The sequence below is a fragment of the Heloderma suspectum genome, chromosome 12, assembly GCF_057233095.1.
Source record: "Heloderma suspectum isolate Gila_16-S chromosome 12, 16-S_ref, whole genome shotgun sequence".
Lineage (NCBI taxonomy): Eukaryota > Metazoa > Chordata > Lepidosauria > Squamata > Helodermatidae > Heloderma > Heloderma suspectum.
Window position 1 is genome coordinate 3,957,400 of NC_139469.1, and position 21,566 is coordinate 3,978,965.

Sequence of the window (21,566 nt, forward strand, 5' to 3'; positions counted from 1 at the left end):
TTCTCCTGCCCTTCTGCTATTTATAGGCTGTCCGCAGAGCCTGGTGTTTGCAGAGGGCTCCATGGGATTACTGGAACGGGCCTCTGGTCAGGATGTATAGGGAATGTTGGAGGCGGCCTTCTGCGGAGGCAAACAATTGGTTCATCTTGCCCATTAGAGCCCACTCCGCTCAGGAGCAACTCCCCAGGGGCTCAGACAGATGCCTTTCCTAAAACTGCTACTATGTCAGGACCTCAAGCTACAAAAGCCCTTTGATATTTCAATCCAGACATACAAAAGTATGGCTCCTCAAAAGCGAGAATACACAGATATCTTCTAGCTGTACGCCATCTCATTTTCTACTTCAGGGACAGTAAAATGGTGTTGGATGTGTCCTTTTTAAACAGTATAACCTTTGGTGGGCTGGGATGGGTTTAATTAAAAGTATTTCGGGACTACGTGCAGCTCAGGGCCCTTTTCTGCACATGAATCTTCCAGCTTTTAATTTTAAAAAAAATTCTAGTCCTCATGGTTACAAAAAGTTTCAATACGTGCTAGCCATGAGGACCAAGGTCATCCCCAGTGAAATATCCTATAACATCCCAAAGTTTTCCTCTTCGAATTAATACACAAAGGCCCCATCAGTTGCTGAAATCTATTTGAAAACAACAACAACGCTGGTAACAAATGCTCCCATTCCTTTCGCATATTCTCCAATTCTCTCTGCTCTCCTATAGTGCCCCCTTCCCCACCGCCATTTCTTGCTCTCTTAGACAAACTCACAAAAGATAAATTTTAAGCAAAATAAGCATATAAAAAGACATTGACGCAGAGTAGGACCATGGCGTTGACGCAGCAGACCTGAGCCCAGAAGCGCGATTCCGTCATGTCCCCGGGGGCCTTCTCTGGGGGTCTTTCTGCTTCTATAAAACAGGGGATGCAGGCCATTGCATTGCAGAAGAAACTTCGTGGGCACCTCTCCTGGGCATCTGTCAGAAAAAAGAGAGTGTGAAGGGTGTGTTTCCCCCACAAGAGTTCCCCTAAAAACAAACACAAAAGGATTAGATGAAGTCATAAAGGGCAGGTCTCTCAAATGCTATCATGGCTACATAGAGCCTTCATGTAAAGCAACAGTATACCTTTGAATACCAGGGCTAGAGACAAAGAGCAGGAGATGACTAGGCCTCTCATGCCCATCTTCTGAGCGTCCAGGGTGACTGTCTCCCCCTGTTATTTCACCTCATCACTTCAGAGGTACACAGTTGATCTACAAGGAGGATCTATTTTGCTATCATGGGTAATGACTGCATGGAATTTGATCTGGCCCAATAGAGCAATTCTTATGCATAGTAAACAACTCCAGACACATTTTGAACACACACATTTTCTCGAGTGCTCTAAATGTGCTACAAACCCACTATGTGTGGAATACTATTTTGTTGCACACAGGGGCTTTCATTTGCTGCATCTTTTCACCAAATGGTGAAGGTTTCCATCTGTTTGTACACTTATCAGGGGGTGAGGTGGAAAAGCCACATTCAAACCCCATGTTTTGGCCTGAGCACATGAGGCTGTTATCCCACACCTTTACTGGGGCTTCTGCTTCTGGATTCTTTGCAGGATTAAGATCAGCTCCTTTACATATGGTTTATTTTCCAGGGATTTCTTTCTCTTCCTTTCTATATGTTTCATTACACAGTCACTATATGGTGCTGTTGTATAGCGTAATTGTGCAATTACACACTATAAATGTAACACCATTCAGAAAAATACTGCACTTGCCTCAATCTAACACTCCCCCCCCCCCCCCGCGCAATAATGGTTGCAAAGCATGGGAGAGGCCCTGGAGGATGACAACATCATGTAAAGGACTCACAAACTACCGTGAGAAATCACGCGTGCACAATTAAAGCCTCGAGTAGAAAGGCCCCAAGGAAGCCTCCTCCCTTACTTTCTCTGGTCTAATGCACAGTGATCCAATGAGCTGCCAGTAACCAAAAGTCTGTGTGTCTGTGTGTGTCTGTGTGAAGGTAATTTCTGGTCTTCTCCCTCCATGTTAATGTGAGGAAAGGGGGTTGCACAAGCCTTACCCCCCCCTTTGACCCCACCCAGAGTGAAGGGGGGTTTCACTCACATCTTGCTCCTTCTCTCCTCTGAAGGAGAGAAGGCCAAAACACAGGGCCAAAACACAGGGCCTGTCTCTCTTCTTTTTATTATTGATGTGAGCTACTTTGGGAGACAATAATTGTCCGAAAAGTGGGATAAAAATGCAGTGAAAAAACCCAAAAAACAGGCATTACTTTAAATGTGTGTGCGTGTCTAGCAGCTACATCTTTCTTTTTCCCATCTTTACTCTAGAATAGGTGCAGGGGGCGCCATCTGGATCAGGACCCTAGTGTGTGTGGGGGGCTTTTAAGATCTGGTTTGGGGGCCCTACATCTATCCTAAAGTAAAAAAGGCATAGGTACTAGACACAGATTTAAAGCCATGTCTGTTTTGGCTCTCATTCTCTCCTGATTCTGAGAAGCCACAAAACCTCTCTTGTCCTCTGCCCTTTATATGCAATTTCCAGCTGTGCCCATTTCCTGCTGCCCTTGCCTTGCTCATGAGGAGACACTTATTCCCAAGCAGGCTAATGCTCAGGAGGGGCTTCCCTCTAGATCAAGGGAATGGGGGCTCACCTCTTTCTCTGCCCCCTCCCTGGTTGTGTACCTGGAGGCTTTGGCAATGTGGGGGGTGGCCCCAAGCCCCCCCCCCCACTAGCCATCAGGCAAGTTTTGCATCTATTTGCATCCATTTATCAGCTGGGGTTTTCTCTTCCTCCAGCTCTGGGAGAGGGTGCCGTTCAAACCATGCATCAGGCCTACCATCTTTCTCTGCCCCAGAGACGCCATTCTCAAGTTGCAATTTGGGCATGGGGAGCTGGGGAGGAGGGGGCTTCTCTGGCTGACGGAGGGTCCACCAGGTAACATGCCTGATCTGTTAAATAAAGAAATTAAGGAAAGAAAAAAAATTGGGCTGCATTTACCTAGAATTTATTTTTATTTTTTAAAACTACTTATATTCCGCTTGATATCCAAAGATCGCTAAGGGTGCAATCCTAGGCGTGTTTAGACAGAAAAAAAGTCCTACAACTCCCAGCATTCCCAAAACAGCTATGCTGGCTGGGGAATGCTGGGAGTTGTAGGACTTTTTTTCTGTCTAAACATGCCTTTGGATTTCTCTATAAGTGGCTTACATACATAAAATATAATATAAAAAATGTAAAAACAATATAAAATAATAAATACATTACAACATTACAACAAGAACAACAGAAAAGAGCAGTGCAGTTACAACAGTGGGTAAGTCTGAATAAACAGATAAGCCTTCAAGAAGCGTTTAAAGCTTACCACAGCATCCACCTCTCAGACCACACATGGGAGAGTGTTCCAAAGGGTGTGCACCACCACCGAGAAGGCCCCTTGACGTCCCTTTGCCTGACGACACATTGTTGGTTGTGGGACCACCAACGAGGCCTCCTCAGAGGATCTCAGCGTCCAGTTAGACTCAAAGGTCTTGCAGGCCCCTTCCAACCCTACTATTCTATGACTCTATGATTTGGTGTTTATAAGGGAAGACAGTTGGCTTGGTATAGCTGCTGTTACAGTCGATACTCAAAGAAGCATGAAGCTGTGTGGTAAATTTATCTCACTGACAGGAAAGCAACGCTCCTGATACAAATACCAAGGAGACATTTACTCTATGGAGAGGAAGGCTTGGTGGGACTCCTTCCTTCCCTTGGTGCAGTGAAAAGAGGAGGAAACCATCTCTACCTGAGGGAGGGTGTGAGATGCTCACACACCTGAGGGAGGCTCTGGAAGTTTCCATGACTGGCCTGAGCATGGGTGGTTCCCCGTCTGAGGCCAAAGACAAGAACAGGGGATTTGCCCTCCAGCTAGATGCGTTGAAAGATGGCACTGTAGCACGGCTTCCCCCAACCTGGTCCCCTCCAGAGCACCAACTCCCTGGATTCCTGACCACTGGCTCTGCTGACTACGGCTGATGAGAGCTGAAGTCCAAAACATCGAGAGGGCACCTGGTCAGAGAAGGCTGCTCTAGCAGAAGCCTGTGGAGCAAAGTAGGTCTTTTCCAACAATAAAAATAAAACATTGCCCGCTCCTGCCCTGAATTGCGTCGAAGGTGTCTCCTCAGTGCCACCTCTCCCAGGTACAGAGAGATCCAGCCAACTCCTACCTTGGCTCTTTGTGTCAATGACTTAAGAAATAGCCCTTTCTCTTTGGAAAGCAGCCATGCCGCCTGGCATGTCCAGATACGCCTCAGAAGGCCACCGTTGCCAAAGAAAACCAGCGTTCCATAACTATGGTGGAAGGAGGAGAGGGTTTTTTTCAGATATATAAGCAAAGTTCGGCACCTCTGGGTGGAGCAAAGAGAGAAAGGATTGTGCCTCGGGCAAGTTTTTCGACAAGAAGGTAGGGAAATAGCCAGCCCATGTGTCAGTATTAGCAGGACAAGGAAATCCTTTTTACTGTAATTTCTAGCTAGCCATTTTTCCTGCCAATGTAAAGACAAAGAAAAGCACAGGTTTCGTCCCCCATCCTATAAACAAAAGTTGCTGCGCCCAAAGATGCTGCAGAAAATAGCTTTATTTTGGAGAGCAGAATGACGTGTATATTCCAGCGCCAGTGTTTTCCAAATAATGTCGAAGGCAGGGAGATTTGAGGGAGTGCGTATGAAAGCGGCAGGTGTCAGCCTAGGCCTGGGGAGACCTCAGAATCAAGTCCTCAACCACCTCCAACCATGAAACTCACTGCGAGGATCTTGGGCCGCTTGATCATATGTTGTGAGGATAAAACTGTCTGGCGGGCGCCATTACCCAAAGAGGCCCATATGGGCTTTCTCCTGGGTCGCCCCCAAACTGTGGAATGCACTCCCTCAAGAACTACAGTTGACATGAAGAACTTTGATTGGCATCTTTTCAATGTCACCTTTTAAATCATGTCATTGTTTTGATGTTTTCCAGTTCCTAATATTCTTTTTATGGTGTTAGGGTTTTATTGTTTTAAATGGCTGTTCACTGATGGTTTTTTAGTAAATAAGGCAATATATACACACCATTAATTAATTAATTAATTAAACAAATAATAAATGTGTGTGGAAGGCAGGGGGAGAGAACCACGAATGTCTCCTTGAGCTACTTGGAGGATTTCTGGGATATAAATCTAATAGGTTGCCCCATAAACCACTCCCTTCCCCCACACCTCCACAACCCCAATGTGTGGAGGATTTGGAGAGGAGTGGGGGGTCCGTCACATTGTCCTGGGATCAGATGGGTGACTGCCAGAAGGTGATTTGCAGCTGCCAACAACATCATGACTGCATTTCTGGAATCGTGTACTAGAAACCCATTCTCAACTTTTAGTTTCATTAGCTGGAGTAAACTTTTAAAACTATGAACTGTTGTGTTGGCTGTTTTGAAGTTTAAGGCTAGCATCCACCTAGTGTGCTATGGACTTAGGGATGGCGGAGAATTTCTCCCCAAAACTTCGGGGGGCCGAGCGCCAATGTGTTCGGCCCCCCGAACAAGTTTCGGGGAGAAATTCTCCGCACCCCCCCGCACCCCGCACCCCCCCACGGGACGGGACTTACCTTTGCTGAATGTCCCTCCCGGCAGCGGGTCCGGCCGGCAGTTCGGCGGGTGTTCATGCGGGGCGGGAGTGGCAGCCGGTCTTTTGACCGGCTGCCGCCGCCGCCATTGCAATAAAAGCAAAAAAAACAAAAACGCCCCCGTGATAGGCTACGTGACGATTAACGTAGCCTATCACGGCTAGATCTGCAAAGTCAGCCGTGATAGGCTACATTAATCGTCACGTAGCCTATCACGGGTGACTTTAAAAAAAAAAAAAAAGTGCGTACGGATAACGGCGGCTCCCATAGGGAGCCGCCATTCCCATTCCTTATTTGGTCGCTGTAGTCTACGTAAAGATTTACGTAGACTACGGCAAAAATAAGGGCAACGCTATTTGCGTTGCCCTTATTTTCGCCGTAGTCTACGTAAAGATTTACGTAGACTACAGCGACCAAATAAGGAACGCGAATGGCGGCTCCCTATGGGGGCCGCCATTTGCGTACGCGTTTTTTGTTTTTTTTTTAAGTCACCCGTGATAGGCTACGTGACGATTAACGTAGCCTATCACGGCTGACTTTGAAGATCTAGCCGTAATAGGCTACGTTAATCGTCACGTAGCCTATCACGGGGGCGTTTTTTTTTTAAAAAAAAAACTTTGGAGTTCGCGGCCGAGCGAGGCGGGAAGCCTCCTCCCCGGCCTGAATTTCGGCCGGGCGAGGCGGGAAGCCTCCCCCCCGGCCTGAACTTCGCGGGGGGAGCAGCGAAGCGCCTCCCCCCCACCGCCAACAAGCTTCGAGGACAGGTAAGTGACTTTCATCCACCCCTAGCTATGGTTAGGGATTAGCGGATTTCGTTAAATGCATTCCCTCTGTGTTTGGCAGGTTGTCAAGTGTTTTTCATTCTGTCATCTACTCACTGATGGAATCGGATTTTTTAAACCAGAATTTTGCTCTACTTGCGCTGATTTGCATTAGCGCTAATGGACACGCACGCTAATCCGCATTAACTAATGTGGACTGGCGCAAGTTCACATTAGCGCTAATATGCACACGCAATAGTGTGCATTAACGCTAATGTGAATTAGTGCAACCCATCCCGCAAAAAGTGAAAAACCAGTGGCAAGTCCAGGGAATCCACATGACTCACAAAAAAATGATCCACCGCAGAATCTGCAGGTTGGATTCATAGAAATCTGAACTCATTTGACTCCATTATGGATTTCTCCAACATTCCTAGCTGCAACGTGCCTCGGATCTCCTATGATGTATCTCGGATCTCCTTGGCTGCTTTGGGTATCCAAGAGAAGGCCAGCCCTACCATTAGGCAGAGTGAAGTGCTTGCCCCAGGCAGCAGATGCTGAGGGGCTTCTGTGCTTGGAATGGGGGGGGGGCATCTTGTCCTTTGCTTCAGGCAGCAAAATGTCTTGGGCCGGCCTTGATGCAAGATATCCATCCGTCAATTCTCCCAAACCTTCCCCGCCGCCTGCCAGTTTCAGGGTGCCCTGCTCAAAATGCAGGAAGCTCCACTCACCTGCCTTCTTCCGGTACTCACCTGGGATGCTTCAGGAGGTTTGGTTAGCAAGCTGATCCCCACCCCCACAGCAGCAGTCAGTAGGCAGAGGAGGAGGGCGAAGTGAAGATAGTGGATGTCCTTCACCAGGGAAGGGCGACTGTCCAGGATGCCACAAGGGGGGGCAGGGTATGCAAACTCCACAGCCATCCGGCTCAGGCCCACGGCCAGCCCCACCATCAGCCCCCAGAAAGCTCCCTGCAAAGGAAGACCTGAGGTTGGATCCAGCTCAGGTGTGCGCCACGGGGCAGGCAGAAGCAGACTTCCCTGCCTCTTTCTTGGCACGGCAGCCCCTCCAGCCCCTGGAATGTGCTCTGCAGAGCTCAGGGGACTCTGCAGAAAGGGGTGAACTGTGGTGTGTGTGGGGATCCCCCCAAGTCACACCTTCTGTGAGTGGAGCCCTGCTGCCAACAGAAAGCAGATCCTGGATCCAACTCATTGTGAAAGAGGAGGCAATAAAGCTTTTTGGGGAGACACCCCCCCCCCCCCGCCAATAAGCCGGTAGGGCTGCCAGCCTCTAGCTTTGAAACATAGTTCAAGCCTCTTTCTCAGGTTCTCCAGGAAAGGGGACCCGGTGAGGAGACCAAAACCAAAACAGCCAGACTCATTTCTGCAGGGTCCATGAGCTGCTTTTCCTCCTGTGCCCAAATTATTTGATTCATACCCCACTTTGCAACAGTTTCCCAGGATGCTGGGGGGGGGGGGGAGGTAAAATTACAACAAAACAAATTAAAGCAAAACGTTAAAGCACCAAAATAAAACAAGAAGTACATCACTTATCAGGCATCGTGAACCTCATCTTGGCCCATCAGGCTCCGCACACACGCGCACGCACAGGCACACATCCCGACCTGCCATGCTGGCCCCTTAGTTTGCAAGCTCTGCACCTCGAATCTCAAGAGATCAGGCAACACAAGCAGCCTGCATGACAAGCTTTTGGAGCTGCCTTCCCAGCAACGGCTCTCCACGGTTTCAGGCAGGATTCTTTCCTAGCTCTGCCTGGAGATGCCGGGGATCAAACCTGGGACTTTCTGTATACAAAGCGGGGGCTCTGCCACTGAGCTACGGCCCCTCCCCAAGTCCTGTAAACTTGGCAACACCAGCTCACTCTGAGCATGTCCACACCACCTGCATAAACCAGTTTAACATTCATTCCCAAGGGATCCTGGGAAATGCACTATTTTAAGGGAGGCTTGGGTTCTCAGCCCAATAGGCAACCTGGTGCCCTCCAGATGTTTTGGACTGAAACCCCCATCAGTCTCAGCCAGCATGGCCAATGGTATGGGATTATGGGAGCTGCAGTCCAAAATACAGAATACCCAGCATCCTCACCAAACTACAACTGCCAGGATTCCTTGGGGTGGACGTCACAGCAGTGAAAGTGGCATAGAATACATACAGATGCTGTATTGGCCCCAGGAGTGTAGCCAAGTCATTTGTAGTGTCAGAGGGGCCTTTGTTGTTGTTTATTCGGTCAGTCGCTTCTGACTCTTCGTGACTTCCTAGACCAGCCCACGCCAGGGCTTCCTGTCGGCCGTCGCCACCTCCAGCTCCCCCAAGGTCGAGTCCGTCACCTCCAGAATATCATCCATCCATCTTGCCCTTGGTCGGCCCCTCTTCCTTTTGCCTTCCACTTCCCTGGCATCAGCATCTTCTCCAGGGTATCCTGTCTTCTCATGATGTGAAGGGGCCTAGAGATCCATGATGCTTGCTTGAGTTCAGTATCGGTGCAATGAACTTACCATGCTAGTAAACCTCTGAGCATGTGCAGATGAGTCAAACCTAACCTAAGAGTTCAACGCCCACAGCCGAGGCAACACAGATGCTTGTAGCAGAGACCTAAATGCTGAATTGCCTTGTCGTGGGGGTTTTATATATTCACAGACTTCTAGGGGAGACTGTCAGCAGGGTGAGAAACAATAGGGCAGGAGAGGCACTGTTCTTTTCCCCCCTGTCCTTAAAAGATACAGATGTCTTAGATGTTGCATGTCCACACCCAGGTTTTGTTCATCTATCACCAGCAGCGCATGACTCAGCCAACTACCCACCAGTTCCTGGAAAATATAGGAGTACTTCTCTCTAAGTGAGATGGGGAGGAGAGCTGAGAAGCAAAGCGTGGAGAAGGTCTCAGATACACCTCCTGGTACCTCCTCTTTGAAGGGATCGCAACTTACAAAGCTGGGAAAAACATCTTGCTAAGACCTTGGAGAGCGTCTTCAATCCGAGAAGACAAGAGTGGTCTGATTGGGTGTAAGGCAGCTTTTGGGGAGGGGCCGTAGCTTAACGGTAGAGCCCCTGCTTTGCATGTACAAGGTCCCTCCAGGTTCAATCCTTGGCATCTCCCCTTGAAAAGGGGTCAGGTAGAAGGTGATGGGAAAGTCCTCTTTCTGTCTGAAACTTATTTGTTTATTACATTTCTATACCACCCAATAGCTGAAGCTGTCTGGGTGGTTCACCAATTGCTGCCAGTTAGAGTAGACAATACTGGGTTAGATGGACAAAAGAGTCTAATTCAGCAGAAGGCAGATACATATGTTCACTCATTGCAGGTAGGGACATAGAGATTTTGTTGAATCCATTCCATCTGTGTTTTAGGGATTGTCAGGAGTCTTTTGTTCAATCATCCGCTCATTGCCACAATTGGATCCCCCCCACCCCACCCAGAATCTTGTTCTACTTATGCTAATTCACATTAGTGCTAATACGCACTTGTGCAAATGTGCTAACCCGTATCAATTAATGCAAATTAGCTCAAATAGAATGAAATTCTGGTAAAAAAAAAAAAAAGCTGATTCTGTCAATGAGCTAATTTGCAATTGTGCAAATGCACTAACCCATATTGGTTAATACTAACTGGCTAATGCACACTTGCGCTAATGTGCATTAGTGTGAATGCATATCAGCACAAATCCCCCTCCTCAAAAGTGAAAAAATGGATCTCCAAGTCCACGGAATCCATGTGACTAGCCAGTCCACTGTGGAATTCGCAGGTCGGATTCACAGAAATCCAACTTATTTGAATTTGTTGTGGATTTCTCTGACATCCCTAGTTGAAGGTGAGTTTGTCGAATTGTTTTCATTCATAGGGATGGCAGAGAATTTCTCCCCGAAACTTCGGGGGGCCGAGCGCCAACGTGTTCGGCCCCCCGAACAAGTTTCGTGGAGAAATCCTCCGCCCCCCGCCCCCCCCCAGGATGGGACTTACCTTCACCGAATGTCCCTCCCGCTGGCTGGTCCGGCCGGCGGTTCGGCGGGTGTTCGAGCGAGGCGGGAGCGGCAGCTGGTCTTTCGACCGGCTGCCGCCACCGCCATTGCAATGAAAGAAAAAAAAACAAAAACGCCCCCTGATAGGCTACGTGACGATTCACGTAGCTTATCACGGCTAGATTTGCAAAGTCAGCCGTGATAGGCTACGTCAATCGTCACGTAGCCTATCACGGGTGACTAAAAAAAAAAAAAAGAGTGTACGGATAATGGCGGCCCCCATAGGGAGCCGCCATTCCCGTTCCTTATTTGGTCGCTGTAGTCTACGTAAATGTTTACATAGACTACGGCGAAAATAAGGGCAACGTTATTTGCGTTGCCCTTATTTTCGCCGTAGTCTACGTAAACATTGACGTAGACTACAGCGACTAAATAAGGAACGCGAATGGCGGCTCCCTATGGGGGCCGCCATTCGTGTACGCGCTTTTTTTTTTTTTTTTTAAAGTCACCCGTGATAGGCTACGTGACGATTGACGTAGCCTATCACGGCTGACTTTGCAGATCTAGCCGTGATAGGCTACGTGAATCGTCACATAGCCTATCAGGGGGCGTTTTTTTTTACTTTCGCGTTCGCGGCCGGGCGAGGCGCCTCCTCCCCGGCCTGAATTTCGGCCGGGCGAGGCGGGAAGCCTCCCCCCCCCGGCCTGAACTTCGCTGGGGGGCCAGCGAAGCGCCTCCCCCCCACCGCGAACGGCCTTCAACGACAGGTAAGTGACTTTCGTCCACCCCTATTTCAAGGCCAAATCTCAGAGGTACAGCACCTGAGCTGCAGACAGGAAACAATCCTTGACAATTTTTTTATTTATTAAATGACTTTTAAGGCAATTAACAAAATATCAGGTGTGTCATAACTTTCAGCTCTGCCTTCTGCTGATTTTATATTGTTGCTTTTTAACTGCTCTGCTGTTTTGATATTGTTGCATTTTCAAACTTTTTTTTAATAGTGTGTGTATGTGTGAGTGTGTGTGAGATTGTAAACTGCCTTTGGAAATGTATTAATATCCAAAGGCAGGATTAAAAATCTTTTTAATTAAAGTGAAATATCAACCAACTGACCATTCATAAAAACAGCATATTAAAAAAACACACCATACATTTAAAAGGAACAGCAAAAAAGCATCCTTAAAAGCATCAATTAAAAACAGGACACAGAGCAGTATAGGAGCAGAAGCCCATTAAGGGTTTTTCTACACAAGGCATTTATTATGCACTCGTCATGGTTGCTTATGGGTTCTTTAGATGACGTTGTGACCCTCCAGCTTCACTTCTATGTCTAACCAGCACTTTTAGAGAGGTTTTTTAGAGCAGGGAAAATGCCACCTAGAGGTTATAGAGTGGAAAGGCGGGAAAAGAAACGCTCCTTGTGTAGTGCTCAGATCTCAATTCTGTCATGAAACCGAAAGCAGATACAGCTGATTAACAGCCTCGTGTAGAAAAGCTCTTAAAAGGAGCAGCAAAAAAGCATCCTTAAAAGCAGCAGTTAAAAACAGGCCTCAGAACAGTATTAGGAGCAGAAGCCCATTAAAAGAGACCCCTAAATTCAACCAACCAATTAAATCAGGGAACACAACCAGAAGGGTGCTGTTGCACTCATGTCCTTCTTGTGGTCTTCCACAGGTAGCTGGTTAGCCACGGTGTGAACAGAATGCTGGCCTGATCCAGTATTACTCTTCTTATGTTCTTAATTCAGCTTACCCACCGAAAAATCCAAGTGAATAGGAGAAATGTTGCCTGATACCCAACAGCTGGTGGTACTGCATGCCAAGTGCTTAAAGAACTGTGTGAATCTGTCTCGATGCCCCAACCCAAGTTTGGGTTGCTGCAGGAGAGCCAGATTCTTGCCATTTGTTCACTCCACATGTCCTGGATTTTAGGAAATAGCTGGTTTTGCTTTATTGGACTTGCTGGGAAGACTATTGAAAAAATGCTAACCTACCTCTCTTAAAACAATATGTCTTATTATGAAATGCAAATGTGAAATATTAAGGACGAATAATTAAGAATTTGAAAATGTAAATAAGTAAAAAGTAGCAATTGTATTAAAGGGAAGATACAGGTTCACAAACAGGTTCACAATGAATTCTGGGTAACTGGCATTTAAAAAATGTTCATGTTGACCTGGATGGTATCCAAAAAGAAAGTGCTGAGTTAAGGTCCTATCACTTGGGCCAAAGAGTTATTTGAGTAATGAACAGCTAATGAGACTGTATTATTCCAGGTCAAATGTGTACTTAAAGTTTTTGCTTATCAATTAATGAGCAAAAAATATTGTTTAAGGTATACCCATAAAAAAGCTTGATATACAGATGTCTCGAAAACTGTATAGACTTAGGTTTAATTGGCACATTTTGAATAAAGAGTTCTCAAAGGCATAATTTAAAATTTATCATATCTGGGCTGAAAACTGTACATGAAAGCCTGTTTTGCACGTTCTAATTTTTTAGGAATGCTTAATAACAATGAGATAATTAAGACTGTCGGCCCTAATTTATAGGAGAATAGATAATATTAGCTATGAAGTAATTTCTACACAAAAAAGGTATAGATACATGCTGATTTTAGAATGCAGAAGCTTCTTATTAGAAACTCACCAGTCCTGTGTACCTGTCAGCTGAATAGCCTATTCAGTATGGAATGGGGAACTTGGTACTTAGAATGAGATTTCTCCTTTTTAAACTATTAGGACTAGAAGTCTAAGAACAACAAATGTTTAAGAAATTCTATTTCCTGTTAAGCTATCAAGATCTCAGACTCTTTAACAAAGCTCTATTGAACAACACAAAGGCTTTATGGCATTTTATACAAGTTAGGTTTTGATGTGATGTTACAAGTATATTTCTAATAAAAATGAAAAATGCATCAGAACGATTTTCCTTTACTAATTTGTGTTAGTACAAAACCAACATTGAATCCACCTAAAACAGCTTTCTGCTTCCATTTTAAATGCAGGATAACAATGGACTCCCTTTACACGTGCTCCCTTTCCCCCCTCCTTCTCCCTCTTATCTGAGTCTTCCATACATTTCATTGATCTTGCTCCTCTTCTTGCAGCTTTTCCTTTTTCACGGAGGGAACTCAAGCAGAACACAAGCATGGTAATTTGATACCTCATTATCGCCCATCTATTTAAAAATGGAATAAAGGCCATGTAGTGCAGGAGACGCCCTGGAGGTTCACAGCATCATCTAAAGGGCAAACTTCCGTGAGTAGCCAATCTCAGCAGAGGATAAAAGCTCCGTGTGAAGAAGCCCTTTGTTTGAAGTGTATTGATCAGTTACTGGCAGCCAAAGGCTTCCTAAATAGCAGAACTATATATTGAAAACACTCAGCACAGGCCAAATCCGTCACACACACACACACGCACACACACTCCTCACCCCAGAGTTACCTGTTCATTCGCTCTCTTCCAGAAAACAGCCAGGAGAAAGACAGCCGTGACCGGTGGGGCGAGGTAGCTGGTGACAGACTGGATGTAGATGTAGAGCTGACCGCTGTTGGAACTCTGCAGAATGGGAATCCAAACTACACTAACAACCACCAGGACAATTGTGATTATCCTGTAAGGGTAGCAAAAGACACACAGGGTTCTTCTTTTTTTGAAAGTTCACCTTTTTTTAACCTTCCGCATACAACGCATGTGTTCTAACACTGAGTTTACAGCCCTTCTGCTAAAGAGAAAACATGCACAGGGCTTTGGAGGAAACATGAGATAGAAATGGTATAAACAGAAAAAGTTGGACCTGCAACAGAAGGTTGCAGTGTTTAGGATACCTCATTCCATTCACCCTCCCTCCTGGTTTTCTGGTTTTTCTCCCCAATGATCAGTCAGCGGCCACTGAATATTCTCAGTCCACATTGGGCTATTGGTGAGGGGGAGGGCTACGTAGTGTGTTTTTCTTAAAATTTTGTGTACTTCTGCAAACCTTGGGGTTTCCCCGAGCCTGCTAGTACCTCCCTCTTGTGTGTGTGGATGGTGCTGTTTTGGCTATATCTGCAACGGCACTCACCTCTGAGCATCAGAAATAGAGGGAGGGATACCTTCAGGTTAAGGGGAAAATGCCTTATCCAGCACGGCACAGTGAATAAATAAATATGGGCACACATAAATAAATATGGGCAAACTGTTTGAAAGCTGCCTGTGTAAAGAAGTCATGTGTATCAGACACTGCACAGGATTTCACTTTCTGCACACATTAGGAAGCAACAAACTCCCACACTCCTAGGGGGTCCTCGTTGCAAAAGATATGAGAAAGCATTTTGCAAGCATGCAGAAACTCAGACTGGACCATTTTGATTGCACTGTAGATTTAATCTATGCACTACACACACATCTGGAAGCGATCCAGTGTCACTCTGGATTAGGGTTCTTTCACATAATTCCGAGAAAGGCATTAAGATGTAAAACTTGTCACTGTGGGCTGGGCTCACTCAGCACTCCACTCAGCACTCCGACTGACAGGAGGAGACTGTGCATCAGACATTAATAGGATCAGCAATATGGTATCTCGGGGCTGCCAAGTCCCTCCGCAGAGATCCAAGAAGCCCTGGGAAGCCACCATGGAAGGAGACTGTCTGAGATGAATGCAAACCCCTCAAAAGCAAACCTTTACAATGCAGCATCAGGGTGGAGGGCAATTGTACAAGAGGAAACAGGTCGAGGCGTGTCGGTTTGATAACCATTTATTTACACCTGAGGCCAAAAGTGATCTGTTTAATTAAATAAAGAATCCCCTTATTTTCATAGCTAATTCTGGGGAGAACGAGTCTGCCCAGTTGTCTTGACTGGTTAATAAAGATCATCGTGGAGAAAAGAAGATGAAGAGGTAGGAAGACGCTGTCCTTAAAGCTAATTTGCAAGAGAAGGTCTCCCCAAGGCAACCGCTGTGCGTTGGCCATGTCTTTTCCAGGAGGCAGGGGCAGGAACTGGGAAGCTGGTGGATCTGGTGGATCTACGGCTTCCCCCTTCCCTGTCCACTGACACATCCTCTCCTTCCTCTTCCGGAGGTTGGAGAGGGAGACGCTGCAGAACTTTCTGCAGCAGCTGGGAGGGGCTTGGGGGGAAAATCCCTGCTTGGATCTCCCCCTTTGAGGTCATAGCTCTGTCTTGTGGGGGAGGGGGAAATCCTCAGGATCTTATGACACCTCAGATGCTGTCTAAGGTTTCATAGGATTGCTCTCTTAATTTGAAGAATGAAAAAAGTTTATTAAGGGGTCTGCCAAGACCCCCAGCAATTTAATCCCCATTTTCACAATAGTTGAACTCATGACATTGAATGGTGAGGGATTCAGGACAGACAAACGAAAGTCTTTCTTCCTCCAACCCATAATTAATAGGTGGAACTCACTGCCACAGTATGTGGTGATTGCCATTAGTTTAGATGACCTTAGCAGGGGATTAAAATTCAGGGGGGAGGTGAGATCTATTTACAGCTATTAGGTTATTCCCAAGGATGCAAAAACATCCAGTAGATCTACAACTAATATTACATTTGTTAACGGCACAAAAGTATGCATTTCTTTTCATTGTGTTGCGAAATATATCGCTTCTCTCGTTCCACGAATATCTGAGTGGTTTAAAAAGATTTGGGAAGTAGCTTTATGAGTGCAACTAACTTACTTCACAAGCAGCTACTGTAAATCTCAGTTACGTAAATTTACAGAGCAACACTAATTCATTAATTTTTGGAATAATTTTCTTGATAATGCTCAACCATATGTTTTTCTTCACAATGTTATGATTAATCTGGCAAGTTCAAATCTTTAATTACGTATTATAAACTTAGGTGCAATCGTTATATCTGTGTTTTAATATAGATACTCTCTGGTTATTATCATGTAAATACTTTTTGTGCAGGGAATAAGGATGATAGAACACCATATTCGTCAACACTTGATCATTAAGGGTCCTGCTCAGGGTACAAGATGACAGAAGAGGGTGAAGAGAACATTTTAACTGGCTCACCTAGCAAAGTCCTTGGGCGGTCCCTTGGTGGCAACCTACCAGTGCTGGTCACAACCATGGAAACGGCACTTTTCATCACTCCTGTGTGGCAAGAGCACTGAAGCCCCATCAATCTCAGGATTCTATGGATGAGTCAGGAATTGCACACCCACTCCAGTCTAGGACTGACTGCTCTTACACAGCAAAGCAGGGATGCCAGTCCAGTTCTGCCTGCTAAAGCCATTTCCCAAGATCCCATTTTAACCCAAGTCAAGGAAACATTGGGAGGAGAGGCCAAGAGAGCGGTCCCTCCTGTTTTGCAGGAGAGCAGGGGTGTTAGACCTCAGGCTCGTGGGCCAAATCTGGCCCACGTGGGTTTCCCCAGATGGCCACACCACCTTTCTTCTGTCCACTGATCATTTTGTGGTTTCCTGGCTTTTGTGCCGTTTTTCTCCCATTCAAAAAGGTTGAAATGCCTCTCCTACTTGCTGGCAGCATGAGTTTTAAGTAAAAAGTGCTGCTATTTCTGGTGTTTTTGGCCCTGCACTTTTGCCTTCTTTAAAGGCAGTCCCACATAGAATGTGTTACAGTAATCCAGCCTTCCCCGATGCTTTCTAGTGTGTTGGACGACCAGCTCCCAGCGTTCCCACCAGCATGGCCAAACAGTCGGTCAGTATTCTGCACCACTCAGCATACTCAGTCCCCACTGGTCTGTTTGGGGGATCTTTGCACATAAGAATAGTCCCGTGCACTGGATCAAACCAAAGGCCTATTAAGTCCAGCATTCTATTAGCACAGTGGCCAACCAGATGTCCCAATGTCCACAAGCAAGACATGCGTGCAATAGCGCCTTCCTGCTCGTGTTCCCAAGGAACTGGCACACAGAGGCAGGCTGCCTCTCATCCTAGAGGTAATATTATTCTGGAGGTATTAACGTTCAACTGTCAGGGTGGACACTGAGCCCATAGAATCCCAGAGTAGTTCTGATTCGGAGGAAGAGCAGTCGCTCCTGGGAGAGGAGCGCGCCCCTTTTTCCCAGGGCCCGCAGCTGACAGAGATTCCTCCCACCAACATTCCTAGATTAGAAAGCAGTCCAGGGAGTGACCCAGCACCGACAGCAGACTGGTTGGATGCGCAGCGCAGACGCAGAGAGCGGCGCCAAATGGAGAGCGCGGAAAGGAGGCGTAGTGCCCGGTTGGCGCGCAAACAACGGCTGCGCCCAGAGGATCCAAGGGAAAAGGGGAGGGACTCTCCCTAGTCCTTAAGTTCAGGGGTCTGCCAGTAATTCCCTTTCAAATGGGGACCAAATGTTCCAACTTAGGGCATAGGTACTCTGCTGCTCATACCTAGTTGCTAACGGTACAGTTGTTCAGTTGTAAAAGAGGAATAAAGCTTTGAAAAGAATCCCTTTGTCTGTGTCTGGACTTAGCTACTGGATTAGACTGAGAGAGGCCTCCAAGGAGCCCTTGACATCAACGCCCTAAACAGCTTGGGGCCAGGTTACTTGAAGGATTGCTTCCTCCCATATGTGCCTGCCCGGACCCTAAGATCGGCCTCAGCGGTCCTCCTCCGTGAGCCCCTGCCAAAGGAAGTTAGGTGGGTGGCTACCAGAAAGAGGGCCTTTTCTGCTGTGGCACCCTGGATGTGGAATGAGTTCCCTAGAGAGGTTTGCCTGGCACCTACGTTGTTCTCCTTCCAGCGCCAGGTGAAGACCTTTTGATTCTCCCATTGTTTTAGCATTTTAGCTTCCTGGTCTTTTAGCTCTGGTGTTTTAAATCTGTATTTTAAATCTCTGTATTGCTGCTAGGTTTTATTCTGGTTGTACTGCTATTTTGTGGTTTTAAGCTTTCATATTTTATACTGTTTCATGCTGCACTCTGTGGTTTTAACTGTTGTGAACCACCCAGAGAGCTTCGGCTGTTGGGTGGTATAGAAATGGAATGAATGAATGAATGAATGAATGAATATACAGCCATCCTAACTAGTAGCCATAGATAGCCTGATCCTCCATGAAGTCCTTTTGCACACATCTCACTCATTTCAATGGGGGCACACACAGGAGAATTTTACAGTGGGTTGTGCCCTGTATTAATTAGCAGGTGGGAGCCATGCCATCTCGATGCCATTAATGCCTGCCTCCAGGGCCAGCCCTACCATTAGGCAGAGTAAAGCAGTTGCTTCAGGAGGCAGATGCAGGGAGGCGGCAGCAGGAGGAGAGGGCTGTGGACCACACGGCCTGCCTTGCGCCCCCTAAGCTAGCCTGTGGCCTTCAGGTGTGGTGGAAGATGCTGTCCCGTTGTCGAAGAAAGATTAAACTGCCCGTCCAATCGATATTTGTCCATTGAATGGGAGAAGCCGCCATCTTGTACTTCGCCTCAGCTAGAAAAGTAGCTTGTGCCGGTCCTGGCTGTCTCTCATAACCAAATATCTGAGGCCAAGAACGGGGGTGAGTGTGACTTTCAGATGTGGTTGGACTGCAACTCCCAGTAGCCCTCACTATTGGCTATATTACGCAGGGCTGATGGGAGTTGCAGTCCTCTTGTTCTCCACCCCTGATCTTCCCCACCGGAAGCTAAGGAGTTTTGATATTGTCCCAGTATCGCATCCACCTTTGCTCCCTGGCTCTGGCTGAAATCCAATTCTTCCTGATAACAAGCCCTTGGGATGAGTCACCCATTCATAGTTCCCAAAACCTTGCCCCTTGTGTCTTTCCGCACCTGTCTTCTTGAATCAGCCTGGTGTTACGCCACCAATCTTGTACAGAAAACGTAGAGGTGAACAAGACTTGGTGCTGTCAGGCAGCTGCTGGGGAAAGGAGAGGGGCGAGGCTCGGGAGAAGAGGTGGGGGAAAAATGATATCCTTATAAGGAAGGTTTGAAGTCTGTTTCCTGTAAAGTGACGTCTAGTCAAGGTTTTACTTTTGCTGCTTTTGTTTGTTTTTCCCCATGGTGATCTGTTACATCCCAGTGAAACCAGCAGCAGCAGCACCCAAATCGTTCATCCCCACAAAGTGGATAAAGAAGGTAGAAAATCAGAAGGGGGTGTGAGCCGACAGAGAGGGAGGAGAGACGCTGGCTTTTGCTTGAAAATCATCAGTCGTCACCATCACTCCTAAGGGCAAACCCAGCTGGCGAGTGCCACCAGGATTGGAGGCAAAGGGGTTGTGGAGAAACGAGAGGAAGGTATCAGCATGCTCAGAAGAACTCAGAGGCAGAGGTGCAGACGTCTAAAAAACAAAACAAAAACAACTAAGGGGACAAAACATCCCCCTGCCCAAAAGAGCATAAGCAGGACTGAGGACACCCAACAGCCACAGTACCTAGAATGACAGTTGGAAAAGAAAAACAGAACGTGGTGTGCATGTGTAAAAATGGGGTTTGGGGGGACGTTGGCTGGAACCCTGAGCAGGAGCACTCCTTTTCGGAAGGAAGGATACACTGCAACGTTTTGTTGCGGGCTCCAGCCTTGGGTTTCCCTTCCCTCCTTTGAAAACTGTCAAGCTGGCCTTCGAACTTGAAACAGAGAATCGCATCTGGGACATGTGCTCCAACTTTCATTCTGATCTGCCAGCGCTTGTCAGGATCCGCCAGTCCGCAGTCCTCAGACGTGATGAGGGGAAGAACAGGATCCTGTAGCAGCCCCACCCCACCCCAGCAAATGGAGACCCTGGAGTCTCCTGTGCATCTAAGGCACAGCCAGAGGCTGTTTCCCAGGTGACACTCCACCCAAGGGAGCTCCCCACGGCCTCATGTCAGGACCCCCATCCCAGCCCTGAACCTCCGTCATCACCCCTGGCACTCAGGAGAGGCCATGCAGAAAGGGGCTGGGCCAAAGCTCAGGTCAGGCAACCCAGTGCTCCTTTAGCAGCCCAAGGGATCCCATCCCCCCCCTACTCTCCTCATGGCAGAGGCTGGGAACATCAGATCCAGGGGCCAGATCCAGCCCTCCTGCTTCCCTCCAGGGTTCCCCTTCTCCTGGCCATGATCTTATACTTTGCGTCGTCTTAGGCTTCACACTCCCCTTCATGGATCACTGCCTTGTTGTGGCGAAGGGGCTTGTGTAAATCAGTGAAGCCATAAGCTATGCCGTGCAGGGCCACCCAAGACGGACAGGTCATGGCGGAGAGTTCTGACAAAATGTGGTCCACTGGAGAAGGAAATGGCAACCCACTCCAGTATTCTTGCCAAGAAAACCCCATGGAACGTATCACAAGGCTAAAAGAGATGATGCCAGAAGATGAGCCCCTCAGGTCGGAAGGTGTCCAATATACTACTGGGGAAGAGCAGAGGGTATTTCCAAGTAGTGCCAGAAAGAGTGAAGCGGCTGGGCCAAAGCCGAAAGGACACTCAGCTGTGGATGTGTCTGGTGGTGAAAAGAAAGTCCGATGCTGTAAAGAACAATATTGTTTAGGAACCTGGAATGTCAGATCAATGAATCAAGGTAAGCTGGAGGTGGTCAGACATGAGATGACAAGACTGAACATCGACATCTTGGGAATCAGCGAACTAAAATGGACAGGCATGGGCGAATTTAATTCAGGTGACCATTATATCTACTACTGTGGGCAAGAATCCCTTAGAGTAGTACTCATAGTCAACAAAAGGGTGGGAAAAGCAGTACTGGGGTACAATCTCAAAAACAACAGAATGATCTCAGTACGAATCCAAGGCAAACCATTCAACATCACAGTAATTCAAGTCTATGCCCCAACCACTGAGGCCAAAGAAGCTGAGATTGATCGGTTCTATGAAGACCTACAACACCTTCTAGAACTAACACCAAAAAAAGATGTCCTCTTCATCATAGGGGATTGGAATGCTAAAGTAGGAAGTCAAGAAATCACCAGGATAACAGGCAGGCATGGCCTTGGTGTACAAAATGAAGCAGGGCAAAGGCTAATAGAGTTTTGCCAAGAGAACACGCTGATCATAGCAAACACTCTTTTCCAACAGCACAAGAGGCGACTCTACACATGGACATCACCAGATCATCAATATCGAAATCAGATTGATTATGTCCTTTGCAGCCAAAGATGGAGAAGCTCTATACAGTCAGTCAACTCAAAACAAGACCTGGAGCTGACTGTGGCTCAGATCATGAGCTTCTTGTGGCAAAAGTTCGGCTTAAATTGAAGAATGTAGGGAAAACCACTAAACCATTCAGGTATGACCTAAATCATATCCC

At 47.1% G+C, this 21,566-nt stretch overlaps 1 protein-coding gene across 5 annotated transcripts in view; it reads right to left on the minus strand.

Moving 5' to 3' along the window:
* Window positions 1-460: 460 nt before the first annotated feature.
* Window positions 461-21,566, minus strand: part of SLC5A10 (solute carrier family 5 member 10) — a 109,239-nt gene continuing 88,133 nt past the window's right edge. For 4 of the 5 annotated variants that reach the window (XM_084818123.1, XM_084818124.1, XM_084818122.1 and 1 more), the window contains 4 exons: window positions 13,830-13,998; window positions 7,160-7,375; window positions 2,847-2,958; window positions 461-968 (listed from right to left, as the gene is read on the minus strand). In XM_084818123.1, coding sequence (XP_084674249.1) covers window positions 775-968; window positions 2,847-2,958; window positions 7,160-7,375; window positions 13,830-13,998 — 691 coding nt within the window. In that variant the 3' untranslated portion in view covers window positions 461-774. Of the gene's footprint in view, window positions 969-2,846; window positions 2,959-7,159; window positions 7,376-8,576; window positions 8,869-13,829; window positions 13,999-21,566 lie in introns of those variants that run through there. The other variant, XR_014785488.1, reaches the window with a different exon arrangement.